Here is a 16,207-nt window from a genome sequence, read left to right as displayed (position 1 = left end):
TGGGAGCGTTCGAGAGGATCACTTTTGTAAAGTCGGATACCATCGTCGGTCACCACCTTGCGAAATGTGTTGGATTCTGGGTATAAATATCATCCGACGAACTTTACCACAACCATGTGGTCAAAGGTCATGACCTTCGCCTGCATTTTGAGAGGCACCATTTGTCAACCAATCATTTGTGTTTTTGTTTGACACGGAAATGGGACCAAAGACATGACTGAAACAGGAAGCAACTTTGCCGTGATTCAGATGTATACAGTGGATATGCACAAATTAATGTGATATTTGAGGCTCGTTCTCCCCAATTGATAGTACAATGTATAATACAGTAGTATATTTACAGTTTGTGAGTGTTTGATATGTGGGTTGGAGACATGTTTATTTCAATCGTAAAAATAAAATGGTTTTGGCCTCCCGAGTAGCGCAGTGCCACTAGAGATCCTGGTTCGAGTTCAGACTCTGACGGGAGACCCATGGGGTTGTGCACAACTGGCCCAGCGTCATGAGGGTTTTGCCAGCAGGGATGTTCTTGTCCCATCGAGCTCTACGACTCCTGTGGCGGGCCGGGCACATGCACGCTGACACGGTCGCCAGGTGTACAGTGTTTCCTCCGACACATTGGTGTGGCTGGCTTCCGGGTTAAGCGGGCATTGTGTCAAGAAGCAATGCGGCTTGGCTGAGTTGTGTTTTGGAGGACGCACGGCTCTCAACCTTCGCCTCTCCCGAGTCCGTTCTGGAGTTGCAGCGACGAGACAAGACTAACTAGAAGGGGAGAAGGGGTAAAAGTAAACACAAAAAAGGTTTATAAACAATGGCAACACTGTTATGTTGCACTGAGCCTTTCTGTTGGAAAACCACATCGGTGTCCAACTTTTGGCTGTGGAGATGCACCTCCCCGACTTCACTCCTCGACATTCGTCTGCAGTCGGTTGCTTCAGCCTTACCATTCAAACAAGCCCAATATCGTCAGCTGTGAGTGATGAAAAATTTGAATAATTCAATGGATGTTTAGTTCACAGATGATGACAAATTTATTTTTGGGAATTTTCAAATCTGGAAATTGTCTTCATGTGCCAGGCATCAGTTGAATGCAAGAGAAGTGACACAATTTCACCTGGTTAATATTGCCTGCTAACCTGGATTTATTTTAGCTAAATATGCAGGTTTAGAAATATATACTTCTGTGTATTGATTTTAAGAAAGGCATTGATGTTTATGGTTAGGTACACGTTGGAGCAACGATACGCACCGCATCGATTATATGCAACGCAGGACAAGCTAGATAAACTAGTAATATCATCAACCATGTGTAGTTAACTAGTGATTATGAATGATTGATTGTTTTTTATAAGATAAGTTTAATGCTAGCTAGCAACTTAACTTGGCTTCTACTGCATTCGCGTAACAGGCAGGCTCCTCGTGGAGTGCAATGAGAGGCAGGTGGTCAGAGCATTGGATTAGTTAACTGTAAGATTGCAAGGTTGAATCCCCGAGTTGACAAGGTAAAAATCTGTCGTTCTGCCCCTGAACGAGGCAGTTAACCCACTGTTCCTAGGCCGTCATTGAAAATAAGAATGTGTTCTTAACTGACTTGCCTAGTTAAATAAAGATTCAATAAAAGGCGCAAAAAAAACGGTCAAATCAGTGTCCAAAAATACTATTTTCAGATTGTTAGGACAACTTGAAATCGGCCCTAATTGAATCGGCCATTCCGATTAATTGGTCGACCTCTACTTATGACCCATATGCCCAACCGGTGAACTCTCTGGACCCAGGCTATACAGGACACCAGGGTTACCAGGCTGATGTCTAGTCTGGCTGGTCCATGTACAAACATAATCAGCCACAAAGTCATGCATCAGCAACATTGCCCACTATTCATCGTCGTTGGAAATGGCTACTCTCTGCCAAAAGCAATGGCTTAATACGTCAACCCCTGTTCCATCACAAATCATGTGAACAATGGGCAGACCAATGGCCTCTCAGCTAGTCTCCACTCCAATGGATATGTTCAGATTGATGGCCTCACAGCTACTCACCACCCTAATGGATCAATCACAGCCCCTTATAGGCCTGCTGCCAGAAGCTCACCATTGAGACAGCACCTCAGGCAAAGCTTGCCACATACGATGTGGCAGGCTTGAACTCCTTTATCCTTCCATTTGAGAGGCTGGCCAAGGTGTGGTCGACTGAGGCAGACAAAGTAGACAGGCTGCATTTTTGTCTCAGTGGTGCTGACATCAAGTTTGTGTGTGTGCACTACCAGAACACATCTGGGAGTCATACCATGGCCTAACTGGTCAAATGGCTGCCAGGTTTAAAAAGAAAGCAACCAACCACAGCTAGGAGGCTTGGAAGCCTACGTCAAGCAAAGAGACCTCAACAGTACAAGAGGAACTGCTCACACTCACCAAGCAATAATTTAACAAGCCAACCTGTAAACAAAGAATAAAAAGTTCTAAAGGAAAAGTTCTAATGGAAGACAACAGTTAAATTAGAGTTCTGTGCAATGAACAAAAAGTTGTTTTCAGTAGGTATCACTACTTACGGTGACCCCGCTAGCAGCCAAGCTAACTGGCTACAGCATTTCAACTGGAGCAATAGTAGAGAGATAAATAACATCTACACAAAGCACAATATCGTAAAAATTCATGAAACATTTAATTCGTTTTTTGGTCTTAATTTAAGGTTAGGCATAAGGTTAGCAGTATGTTTAGGTTAGGTTTAAAATCACGTTCTAAGGTTAGAAATTGGCAGGGTTTATGACTTCCTGGCACCTGCTAAGGGTAGGTGTTAGGTGAACTTGATTAACTCTCAAACTATAGGGAGATTACCAAACATTATAACCAAAACATAATGTGTCCACAACAGAGTAGGCTTTTTAAATGGTTTGTCTTATGAAAAAGACCAACATTACTGTATGTTCTGTTGTTTGTCTCCCTCCAGTGGTAGTCTGTTCAAGTTTCAGGTTGAGATTTATCTGCAATCATTAGATAAACATCAGGCATATTCTCAAGTGTGTCATTTCTACCATGTCACTCAATCATTTTAGTGATAATGACCACAATGGTTAGGCTACATTATTGATTTGAGAACAACAAAATTAATCAAAGGCATAAATCATGACAAAATGACTGTACAAGAAAGTAGTTGCTGGTTGTATGAATGAGTCTCAGTTGGGTACAGTTGTCCTGAGGATTTTTATGTCATCGGCAGGTCGGTCTTGTGAGTTCGTCTCAACCATGCCGACGCGGTTGACAACTGATATACCTTGGCACACCCTCCCAAAGATACTGTGCTTCCCATCCAACCACTGAGTAGGCCCTAGGGTAAGGAAGAACTGGCTTCCGTTGGTGTCTGGTCCTGCATTGGCCATTGCTAAGATCCCTGCACCTAGGGAGGGAGATGGCGCCATAAGAAAGCAGTAGAGAGCAACATAAAAAATGTTTTGTTACTATGACATGTTTTCTCCTGTTTATAAATTGTATAGTTAGTTACCTGTGAATTTCAAGTCAGGGTTTAGTTCATCTTCAAACTGTTTGCCAAATATGGAGGCACCACCACGACCTATAAGCAAAATAACATTTCTATCTGAACATTTCAAAACGTTGTGTCCTGCTGAACACCCCCCTGGTAGTGGAACAATATTTAACAAAACATTCTAAAGAATTTCCCAACCATCTGTATTTGTGTTTATCTGTCTCACCTGTTCCTGTGGGGTCTCCTCCCTGCACCATGAAGTCCTTGATAATTCGATGAAACTTGGTGTTGTTGTAGTAACCTCTCCTGGCCAACTCAGCAAAGTTTTTGCACGTTTTGGGAGCATGTCTCCAGTATAGTTCCACTACAATTGTACCCATTCTGGAACAAAAGCGAGGACACGAAATTAGGCATTCCTTTTCCATGGGATATTAAATTAACCAATGGACAGCAATACATAGCATGTGGTATTGGTTAAACATAATTGAATAGCAAGCATTTTAATAACTCCTAGGTGGCTGCTCATTCATTCAAAACAATAGCTAACGTTAGCTAGTTAGCAACCGGTGCTTACGTTGTCTCCAGGCTCAATGTGGGTGGCTGCCAGGTATCTGGTGGTATTCCCGACATGATTACTAAACAAATGTATAAATAAATGTACTGAATCTGCAATGTAGCCAAATATTGTGCGATGTATCAATGAAAACTGTATTGCGGCTACTGTGGTAGAAACAAGAAGTAACCTCCGCATGTGCAGGAAATTGCAAACGTGAAATTTTTGTATTTATTCTTCTTCGTGTTCTTCTTCTTCTTCTTTGTTTTCTTCTTCTTCTTTGTCGTTTTCGTTTTTTTCCGTTTTCGCTTTCTTCTTCTTCATCTTCGTATTCGTCTTCTTCTTCTGTGGGTTTTATGGCGGACTACATTCAAAAAGGTGTATTGCCGCCACCAACTGGACGGTTTGAAACCAAAATAAAATATATAAATTAATTAATTAATACGTAATATTGAAATTAACTTAATACTTAATACACCCTAATAAAAAATAGTACATTGCCAAAAAACTTCTTCCTTGTTTTTAAAAAAAAAATGTTTATTTGTGAATTTTACCCCCTTTTTCTCCCCAATTTCGTAGTATCCAATTATTAGTAGTTACTATCTTGTCTCATCGCTACAACTCCCGTACGGGCTTGGGAGAGATGAAGGTCGAAAGTCATGCATCCTCCGAAACACAAACCAACCAAGCCGCACTGCTTCTTAACACAGCGCACATCCAATCCGGAAGCCAGCCGCACCAATGTGTCGGAGGAAACACCGTGCACCTGGCGACCTTGGTTGGCGTGCACTGCGCCTGGCCCGCCACAGGAGTTGCTGGGCGGGCCAGACAAGGATATCCCTACCGGCCAAAACCTCCCTAACCCGGACGACGCTAGGCCAATTGTGCATCACCCCTCGGACCTCCCAGTCGCAGCCGGCTGCGAACCCAGAGTCTCTGGTGGCACAGCTAGTACTGCAATGAACAAGTTCTCATTTACAACTGAGACCTGGCCAAGATTAAGCAAAGCAGTTCTCCATATCTCCCTTCTCAGGCTCTAGGATCTAAGTGGGAGGGACTTGTGCTAATATTGCATGTAATATTGCATGTAATCTTTCGGCCCCAGGAACCGCTCCGTCGCAATCACTATGATATCCCCTCCACCTTACCTGCCACCCTAGACCAACTTCAATTTGCATACCGCCCCAATAGGTCCAAACGACACAACAGTAGTGGGCTTGATTACCAACAACGATGAGACAGCCTACAGGGAGGAAGTGAGGGCACCCGGAGTGTTAATTAATTACTTAAAAATCATACAATGTTATTTTCTGGATTCTGTTATTCTGTTATTTTAGACTCCGTCTCTCAAAGTTGAAGTGTACCTATGATAAAAATCGCAGACCTCTACATGCTTTGTAAGTAGGGAAACCTGCAAAATTGGCAGTGTATCAAATACTTGTTCCCCCCACTGTACATGCCCATCTGAAGTTTGCCAATGAACATCTGAATGATTCAGAGGACAACTGGGTGAAAGTGTTGTGGTCAGATGAGACCAAAATGGAGCTCTTTGGCATCAACTCAACTCGCCGTGTTTGGAGGAGGAGGAATGCTGCCTATGACCCCAAGAACACCATCCCCACCGTCAAACATGGAGGTGGAAACATTATGCTTTGGGGGTGTTTTTCTGCTAAGGGGACAGGACAACTGCACCACATCAAAGGGACAATGGACCGGGCCATGTTCCGTCAAATCTTGGGTGAGAACCTCCTTCCCTCAGCCAGGGCATTGAAAATGGGTCGTGGATGGGTATTCCAGCATGACAATGACCCAAAACACACGGCCAAGGCAACAAAGGAGTGGCTCAAGAAGAAGGACATTAAGGTCCTGGAGAGGCCTAGCCAGTCTCCAGACCTTAATCCCATAGAAAATCTGTGGAGGGAGCTGAAGGTTCGAGTTGCCAAACGTCATCCTCGAAACCTTAATGACTTGGAGACGATCTGCAAAGAGGAGTGGGACAAAATGCCTCCTGAGATGTGTGCAAACCTCGTGGCCAACTACAAGAAACGTCTGACCTCTGTGATTGCCAACAAGGGTTTTGCCACCAAGTACTAAGTTATGTTTTGCAGAGGGGTCAAATACTTATTTCACTCATTAAAATGCAAATCAATTTATAAAATTTTTAACATGCGTTTTTTTTCTGGATTTTTGTTGTTGTTATTCTGTCTCTCACTGTTCAAATAAACCTACCATTCAAATTATAGACTGATCATTTCTTTGTCAGTGGGCAAACGTACAAAATCAGCAGGGGATCAAATACTTTTTTTCCTCACTGTATATACTGTTTTTTATACCATCTATTGCATCTTGCCTATGCCACTCAGTCATCGCTCATCCATATATTTATATGTACATATTATTATTCCATCACTTTATTTAGATTTGTGTGTATTAGATAGTTGTTGTGGAATTGTTATATTACTGTTAGATATTACTGCACTGTCATAACTAGAAGCACAAGCATTTCGCTACACTCACAATAACATCTGCTGACCATGTGTATGTGACCAATAAAATTGATTTGATATTATTTGATATCTTCCTGGACCTTTTTTGGGGGGCCTGAGTTCAGAATGGAACTTTACCGCCGCCTACTGCACAAAAAGTAGAATTCAACTAGATACAAAAACTGATTTCCTGTTTTTTATATACACTCATTGGCCAATTTATTAGGTACTCCACCCCATTCACAAACATATTTAGGTCCTACAGAGAGTGAGTCACGTGGCCGTGGCTTGCTATATAAAGCAGGCATACAGGCATCAAGGCATTCAGTTACTGTTCGATTGAACATTAGAATGGGCAAAATGGCATGCCAGGCATGGCCGGCCTCCTGGGCTTTTCACTCACGACAGTGTCTAGGGTTTACCGAGAATGATGCGACAAACAAAAAACATCCAGTCAGCGCCAGTCCTGTCAGCGAAAACAGCTCGTTGATGAGAGAGGTCGAGAAAAAAATGGCAAGAATCATGCAAGGCCACAAACAGGCAAATAACGGTTCAGAACAACAGTGATCTACAGAGCAGCATCTCAGAACGCACAACTCGTCGGTCCTTGTCATGGATGGGCTATTGCACTCCTATCAGCTAAAAACAAGAACAAGCGATTCCAGTGGGCATGCGATCACCAACACTGGACAATTGAGGAGTGGAATAACATTGCATGGTCTGACAAATCCTGGTTTCTGTTGCGTCATGCTGGTGGCAGTGGCAGGATTTGGCATAAGCAGCATGAGTCCATGGCCCCATCCTGCCTGGAGTCACAGGCACACGGTACAGGCTGGTGGCGGTGATGTAATGGTGTGGGGAATGTTTTCCTGGCACATGTTAGGTCCCTTGATACCAATTGAGACACGTTTGAATGCCAAAGCGTATCTGAACATTGTTGCTGACTAGGGGGGTCCGACCCGGTACTAGTTGAGTGTACCTAATAAACTGTCCACCAAGTGTATATTTCCACAGGTTGGAATAATACTGTGAAATTGTGAAAATTATGATAATGCCCTTTTAGTGTAAGAGCTATTAGAAAAGATCACCTGCAATTTTTGCCTGTTTTGGTGGGGAAGGAGTTTTGGCCTCCCGGTGACATCACCAGGGTTTGAATTAGTCAATAAATCAATAAGAAAGAGAGTTCCAAATCTCTGTGCCAATAACAGCTAGTTCTCAGTTTTCCCCTCACCACTCCCAGATAGTCCAAGCAAAATTCTTGCTTGAGTAATTGCTCTTTGCTAAGGAGCAATGTTTGTTTATTTTTTACAATTTTAATTGAAAACAATCACATCAAGGTACTTAATTGTTAGCCAGAAATTATTTGATATAGAGATTTTTAAAAACAGCTGCAATTGACCTTTAAAGTGAGTAGTGATTGAATTTATCGATTTCACTGTAAGAAATATGTTTGCATGATAGTGATATATAGTGATTTTGAATTTGAATAGTTGTGCAAAACTACACTGTATGCAGTTTATAATGATTCATATGATAATGAAAAACACACAAAAATACTGCGTTGAAGACCTTTAACATAATCAACAAAACACTGTAAGACAAATAACTATTCAAGGCATCCCTAGTCAAAAAATCTTACAAAATGAGTGATTTTTCCAATAAAATCCTATAAGATTTTCACAACACTATAGGATGTTGTGTCAGCTCTATCAGAATCCTACTGGAATCCTATTGGATCCTATAGGATTTTGATACGTCTTAAATCAGAACTTTTCTTAATTGAACCCATTATATTAAAGTTTGTTGTCATTTGTTCCAGTACAATACAACACCATTAATTACAATATTTGATTTAATTGGAGGCTACACATTCATTTGGAGTTTGACCACCAATACAGTACACATTTTTCAACAAAACACTCACTTGAGTTATTTGATTTGATTCTTATTCATGCAACTTATTGTCTTTTGAATTAGAAGACATTACAATATTATATACAATACTAAATACAATTTTACAATAACACAAGATTTTGGGGGATTTTCCCCTTAGAATGTACAGCATATTTACATTGCATATATGCAAAAAAAAGTAGAATGAAAATACATTTCCGTTTGTTCCGTTTACCCTCTTTCTGTTGGGATAGGGAGAGGAAAATAAAAACCTAAAGATAATGACACCAGCCCAACTCCTTCCATTCAGGATTGTACCTACCCCTCTCAATCCCTCCCTCCCTCCCTCCCTCCCTCCCTCCCTCCCTCCCTCCCTCCCTCCCTACCAGGATTGTAACTCCTCCCCTGCCTCTTTCCCCCCCAGAGCTGTCACCCCTACCCTCCCTCCATCCTTAGAAGGTGCTCCCTCCCCATTTTCCCTATCTCGACATTGCCGGCGGTTCCCCACTATAGGGTCGGCATCTCAAGTGGAAAAGGAGGCAGTTCAATATTGGTTGCTTATGATGTTATTATAGTTGACGTGTCCACTGTTCACGGGTACTCCATGTGTTAAGCAGCCAAGTTAACTATAGTGTATAGTGTTTAATCCGATAGGATTCCAATACAAGGATCTAATTAGAGGCCAATATGAAAATCCTGTCAGATTTTGGAACCAGTCCTTTTGGACTCTATTGAATAGGATTTTATATACAAGAATCTAATAGAAAAATCTTATCAGTGTGTTGGAGTCTGGTGTAGCGGTCTAAGCTCCCAAATCCGGACCCCATATGCCTCCTCCTAGACGGGGATTCGAGCCCTGGCTCGGCCGACTGTCTGTGCCCTTAACCACTTTACCCTTCTCTATATCTGTCTCCATATCTGTACTTACATCTGTCCTGGAAAAAAACAACTATAAAATAACAAGTTACCCTAGTCAATAATAGAAGCCAAAATAAAATCCTATCAGATTTTGGAACCAGTCCTATTGGACTCCTGTAGGATTCTGTCCTAGGTACTCGGTACTATCCCATGGGATAAAATCCTATCCTATAGGATAGCTTCCAAAATCTTATTGAATTTTCTTTGGGATTCTAATTGGATATTTTTTTGGGGGGGGGACCTGTAGGATGTTTTTGACTAGGGATATTGCATACAATGACATAATTCAACACAATTTTTATTTGACCTGCAATTAAACCTTACATGCCAGTTATGGAAAAAGCCATTGAGGGAAAAAGACATCACATGACCGGATACCAGTTGATTTGTACAGATTGTCCAAGAAACTGACAGAAGAAGAGCGATGAGATACCTTGTAATGGACGGCATTACCAGACAGTATTAGACAGAGTAGCTAGATCTAAACTTGTCTGGTAAGACAACAATTATAAGGTCTAGGTAGGAGCATCAGAGGAAAGTAGCCAGGGTCTTTGTAGCTACAGCAGCTTGTTGACAGACAAGCTGTGAAGAAAGAAGACAGAAATAAGTTGGAGAATTGGAATAGTTAATAGCAACACAAGTTTTAAAAAATGTATTGGAGGTAATAGTCATTTCTACAATTATAGTAAGACATTTATAACTGGAGCAGATTCTTTGTCATAAGGCAATATTACACAATCTTTAAATTATTTGATCTTTAATGGGACATGTAAATAAATGATGACATTACAATTTCAGAGTTCAGAATGAGTACACAAAGCTGTGATTAAATTATTGTGTGTTGTTAAACCAGAACTCAGAAGAACAACCCTTGACAAACACCTCCATCACTTAATGCTTTTGTGTCCGCTTTCCACTCATTTGTACAGCCAACCTCTTGTTACAGAACACACAGTTTGAGAACTCTGTTTCTTTGTATACCTTTGTTTTACCTTGACAATCATAATGGGGTTGAATAGGACAATAGGTTGAGAGTTATAACTGGTTGAGAGTAATGAAAAAAACAACTTCAACGATAGTGAATCAACCTCTCATTTTAGTTTAAATGCAATTATCAGATTCAGCTAATGCCACCGGATTTCACTGGAGAAGAGAAGAGAGAGAGAAATAAAGAGAAAGTGAGAGCAGGAGAGCCATAGAGGTAGTTGTGTTTATTTTTCTCACACAGATCTCAGGTGTCAGCTGCACAATATGCCACGCAGGTACAGTAGGGCCGCTGGACCAATCACGAGACAACAAAGGCCCAGATTCAGCTCTGACTGGGGGAGGGGAAGAGGAAGTGGCTCTTACTGCAACAGTCATTTCACTGGTATTCTTTAACTACTGGGTGGGGTGGAAAATCTACACAAAGGGCAGGAGGCAGGGAGGAACTACTTTTCACAAATGGGGGGTTAGGCGGAAGGTGCTCACCACAGACGACGTTTAGGACTTTTACCTCATCCTCTTTTCCTATGGGACTATCTCTGTCATGCTTTAAAGTCTGGTGTCACCTGTTCTGGATGCTTCCTTCAGCCGGTTGTTCCATCATCGTCGTATTCACATATGTAGTCCTTTAAAAAAGACTACCCTACTACAGTCTCCATCTTTCCATGTTCTGAACTTTGAACTGGAGTTCACGTGACTTAGAGTCTACACCTGAGCAATGGCAATGCCAACAGACATAGAGGGTCTCTATCTAAAACATAGAGTTGACTGAAAACAATTTCCAAACAGTAAAAAACTATTTGACTGTGAACACGTCCTGCTTCAGGTATGCAACAGTGCCATTGCATCTATATTGGTTGTTGAGATGGTGTGGTTGTTTGAGGGACTTTCAGGGGACATCATTACCAGACAGTGTTAGAACACCTGTGTACAGCCCAGCACTGTCAGGTAAGATGTGCTTTGGAAGTCAAAGAAAGGGAAGGTCACCAAAAGCACATAACTAACTATATCAAACCTCAGAGCATATCTACGTCTACACAACCCTTAGAATACTATTCAAACCTATCAGCAACTCATAAGATATTACTACCCAGGATCAAGGGCTAAGAAAATACAGTGCTACTTGGGATTGTGTTTCTGTGTTATGTGTTTTTGTCTATGATGCCTGCAGAGGGTCATCATCATCATTACCAGGCAGTATTAGAGGGAGTTATAACATCCAAAACTACCTCGTAAGATGGAGATGGCCATCCAAATATCAATATTTCATTTACAAGAGCAGCACAGATGCGGACAGTGTAAATAGAGGAGGCTACCATACAGGTGGATCCAGAAAAGCACTGCTGTGTTTATCAAACCCTGTTGGATTTCTTTGATGTTTTTATTCTATAATTTTGCAACCACATCAGTAGGCTAAGTCATTGTTAATAATTATCCAAACACATCACAACTAGGCTTTTTTATGATCCAAGAACATAAACTATAATTTAAGAGGCTGTGGTTTTACAAAGATTCCTTGAAGTTATGCACCTGCGCTGTTAGCTAAAACAAAGTATGGTAGGCCACTGGGCCCTCGCAAAGTCAGGCTGCAGCTGTAACAAAACGCTACTGTATTACGCAGGTAATGTAGTATTCTAGAGTACCACAATGGCAGGAATTTCAGAAGATGATTACTCCCATGTCTCGACTAATATGCCTCAAGATCACCTTATCATTGCCACATTGGCAAACTGCCACCAACATTGAATGCCCTCAATGACACTTCTCGGCAAACATTATACGTTACATAACATCCTACGTACAAACTGTATGCACTGTGCACAATTCACACTGTTCCTGCACCATTGTAGCATTTCAAAATTGGTCTTGTGTTATTTCACCAAATACATATTGTCTGATTACATTAGCCCTTTTATGTAAAGTATCCACATTACTTTCAGTAGTAGAGATTTGATTTAATTTATTGTAGTCTACAAGTAAAATCCTGTTTGAATTCTTTCTTCATGTTCAAAATACATAGCCTCCATTGTTGTCAGAACAAACTTAAAGAAAAGGTTTTTCTCTGAAACAAGCTAATCAAACATTACTTGATGCAAATGTCATGGGATTAGTGGGTTGCGAGAGCGGGAAAGGTTGTATGGCGGTGGGCGAAAATGTGGGACAAAAGAGGGAGGGGGAGTATGTAGGAGGGTAAAAAGGGAGGGGACTGAGAAGGAAATCAAACAGAAACACCTGTAATCTTACCATTGTGAATAGAGCAGTAAAGGAAGAATGTAAAAAGAAAAAAGTGAGGAGTTGTAGAGGGAGAAAAGAGAGGGGAAATATCTCAAATTTCCCCCTGGAGCCCGAGAGAGAGCCACATCCAGTCTCTCTCTGGTCATTCAAGACCCCATGAAAGGCAAAACCCACAGACATGCCCTGCTCCCTCCTAGTCTTCAGCCAGGCAGCATTTCAGTAGACAGAACAGCACTAGAGGCCCTCCAAGGGAGAAAAGGAGAGAGGGAGACAAAAGAGAGAAATTATCTTTTAGGGGGCTGAAAGAACAGTTAAATAAGGAAGCAATTGATATACAAGAAATCTATATATTTGGCATCTATCAGATAATAATCTGATGCTCATCCCTAGTCTAGTCTCTAATCCATTTTTGGGGCTAAGGAAGATGTGACATTTTATTCTCCTTTTATGAAACATGATGTTTTCAATACTCCGGAGTAAACCTTTACAATAGGTTTTACATGACCTTTTAACAATAAAGACCTGTTTTCTTGAATAATCTAATTAAACTCTAAATTGTAGTTATAGTATATTGATAAATTTCAAGTGACACAAGTATAGTAATGCCTTTACATCATATCCAGTTGTATGCATAGATGCAAAAATCTACTTTGCTTTAAAGGCAAACGGGTAATTCAGCATCTGCATGGTCACCGCCTACCCTGAGCGCTTTGCATGCGTGAACAAACAGAAATTAAACAAAGGACTCAACCGGTTGCTTAGTCATTCAGACAAAATGGCTGCATGGTCTTAACCACACAAAACCAATCCATGCAATCCACTACCTGACCTCTCACCTGTGAAGGCCATTAAACTTGTATACACTTTCAACACATATATTTGAGGCTAGGCACATTGCCACATCTCAAAATGTATATTATTCTCGCAGGAAGACATTCTAAAAAGCCCTAGCAACAATGACCTCTTGAGAAAATGACATTATCACCACCTGTAGATGACTGGTGTTAGTTGTGTATACAGTAGCATCAGCTACAGTTTTAATGCATGTTCCTATTGTATCTTCCACATTCCCAACCATGATATGCTTATATTTACATTCCCAATCCATTGTTGCTTATATTTAAGTAAGTAACTGCTGGCCTATGCAAGTAATGGAATAGCACAAACAAGGCAAGACTGCAACTGTTCTTTATAAACCAACAATTATCAAACCAGAGATTAGGATTGAGCAGCGAATTCTTACTTTAGTAAGATAACCAATAACTACGCAACTTAATGTACGTCTATTGACTTACAGAACTTGCACGAGGAGGGGGAAAACTCTTATTTAGTCTCATCTCTAATCATACCAGTTAAAAACAAGTAAGAACAAGCCTTACTAGACCCTTTTGAAGTTATTATTAGAGAAGACAAGCATGCCAGTTACATCTATTATACTGAAAAGAAGAGGCCCTTTCACTCTCCACCTTTTCCCCCCTTTAAATCTCAAGTCAATTCATCCATGAGACCAGCATACTTTGCTTATCCTGCACATTGTAGAATTTAGAAACTTTTGACAAGACTCTTTCTGTTTAGACCTATGTGCCCTAACTGGTTTGTCTAGTCAAAGGATAGATTTTTTCCTGTTTTGTACCACCATTCTCCTCTGTTTAGAGCACAAGCTCCGGAGAGAGGCTTTCCTCAGTGATGACAGGTGTCTCTTATCTGTTGCCATCTCAGTCAAACACCCTTCAAATCTTGACTTATTTTTCATTTGAAAAATCATATTACAGATAAATACTGAAGTAAAACAGGAAAATATCAGCATACTGCCATTAAAATAATATTCTGTGATAGTGATTTTATAAAGTATTTCAAAAAGTCCCTTGTGTAAAAACCGGGTTATAGTAATTAAGAAAACTCAGTACAAAGATAGTACTGTTTAAAAACTTTGGTTTTATAATTACAAGTTACCCTATCCTTCCTTGTAGCAGCCAGAGAGCCAGAAGCCATAACAAGAGATACTATTGTGTTACCGGGTCTTGTTGCTAGAGAGGCTTTTCTTCCTCTTCCCTCTTTCCTCCTCTTGCTGAAGGACGGATTATTTCTTGCATGCCTGGGTCAGATTCAAAAGGCAGAGAGGCCTCCGAGATTCAGGAGATCAGTTAATCAGTAGATGTCAAAGGAAGGCAGAAAGGCAGACACCAGAGGTAGAGGTGATGTCCATTGTTGAGGGACTCCGGAGTGGTGGTGATGTTACCTGAACAAGCTCTTAATGTGAAGAGTCTGAGTTTGTAAAGGTTTTGGTTTACATGTACACCTACCAGCCCTACCCCAATGTCTCTCTGTGGTGTAACCAATCACCTTGCACCAAGCACCTAGCAGGTGCGTGCATCTTCTTTGCTGTGATTCGTCGGTCCAGCCTACCGAGAGTTCACCGTGTGTTCGTGCATGTATGACATCAGCTTTGCAGTCGAGAACCACGCCCTACCCCGGCAGGGCTTCTCTTCCTCGTCTGAAACACACCTTTCCCCCCTGACCTGAGCTTGTGTTAAAGAGTAAAATGAATGAACAAAGTGCATTGATATACAAAATAACATAATAATGTAACTCCTAATGGAGTGTAACACAGTAAAAGGTCTAAGTAATAGTAAAAGCTTGAGGTAAAAGTACATTCTTGGTCAGTCTACTATACATGCATCTCTCTAAACTATATATATTCTCAAAAGCAGTAACTGTACATATTCTCTAAGGCTAGGCTAACATACAGTACCTCACTCAACTGATCAAGGGCTTGATGATTAGTTGATTTGTTAAACTCAGGTGTGCTGAACTAGTACTGGGCTGAAACAAAAGCCTGCACCCCAGGTAAATACTGCAGGTGAAACTGACAAATGCCCATGAAGTCATAGACATGGTGGTCCTGAAATGACCGCCAGGTCAGCTTTACTTTTAAGTACAAACCTTTAACCCCAGCTGGAAGTTTATGGGGCGTTCTTGAATTATGGTGGCATCTGGGCATGGCATTTTGGGGAAAACAATGATTTACGTTTTCTAGTTTTTATTTAATTTAAATGTATTTGGGTACATCTTCCCATTCTAAATCAACTAATAATTTAGGACATACTAAAAGGGTGTTATTAGAGAATCATTTAGTTTAAAATAGATTCCTCCCCCGATAACATTTTGCCACTTGAAATTATGCTCAAGGTCGTTGTATATCTTTGTAATCAAGGCTGTAACACCAATGACATAAAACTGAGGGACACACATTATACTAGTATGCATTTTTTTGGTTTTATTAAATAGTTGTGTTTATGGCTAGCATTCAAAATAATAGATAGATATCTCTAAATCACCAAATAATGTCACTACACCTCTACCAGAGGAGGCTGGTGAGATGAGCTATAGGAGGACAGGCTTATTGTAATGGAACGGTACCGAACACATCAAACACATGGAAAAAACGCATTTGACTTGGTTCCATTGATTCCATTCAAGCCTTAAAATGAGCCTGTCCTCCTAGAGGACAGGCTGGCTCTAACCAGCCTCCTCTGACATCTGCACATCACCAATGAGACAAGCCAATTTGCTAGCACCCAGGAGTTTTGACAATACATACAAATATATGTTCTGTAGCATAAAGGACTTACATGTTTTCTTATTAAATAACAGTTCA

The 16,207-nt window shown here is 40.9% G+C and overlaps 1 protein-coding gene across 3 annotated transcripts; it reads right to left on the bottom strand.

Moving 5' to 3' along the window:
- Positions 1-2,642: 2,642 nt before the first annotated feature.
- LOC139413675 (peptidyl-prolyl cis-trans isomerase-like 1) lies at positions 2,643-14,784 on the bottom strand. 3 transcript variants are annotated; one of them, XM_071161334.1, is made up of 5 exons: positions 4,055-4,320; positions 3,707-3,861; positions 3,499-3,567; positions 3,271-3,393; positions 2,643-2,980 (listed from the first exon to the last, which is right to left on the bottom strand). In XM_071161334.1, the coding sequence occupies exons 1-5, from the start codon at positions 4,108-4,110 to the stop codon at positions 2,958-2,960; spliced, it is 426 nt and encodes a 141-aa protein (XP_071017435.1). In that variant the 5' UTR covers positions 4,111-4,320; the 3' UTR covers positions 2,643-2,957. The 3 variants fall into 3 exon arrangements, with proteins under 3 accessions (XP_071017435.1, XP_071017434.1, XP_071017433.1); XM_071161333.1 differs by lacking the exon at positions 4,055-4,320 and adding an exon at positions 14,565-14,784 and having other exon boundaries at positions 2,643-3,393; XM_071161332.1 differs by having other exon boundaries at positions 2,643-3,393.
- Between the last annotated feature and the right edge of the window lie 1,423 nt (positions 14,785-16,207).

The sequence above is a fragment of the Oncorhynchus clarkii genome, chromosome 7, assembly GCF_045791955.1.
Source record: "Oncorhynchus clarkii lewisi isolate Uvic-CL-2024 chromosome 7, UVic_Ocla_1.0, whole genome shotgun sequence".
Taxonomy (NCBI): Eukaryota; Metazoa; Chordata; class Actinopteri; order Salmoniformes; family Salmonidae; genus Oncorhynchus; species Oncorhynchus clarkii.
The sequence above is the reverse complement of the archived record's forward strand: the minus strand, read 5'-3'. Positions and strand labels throughout refer to the sequence as shown.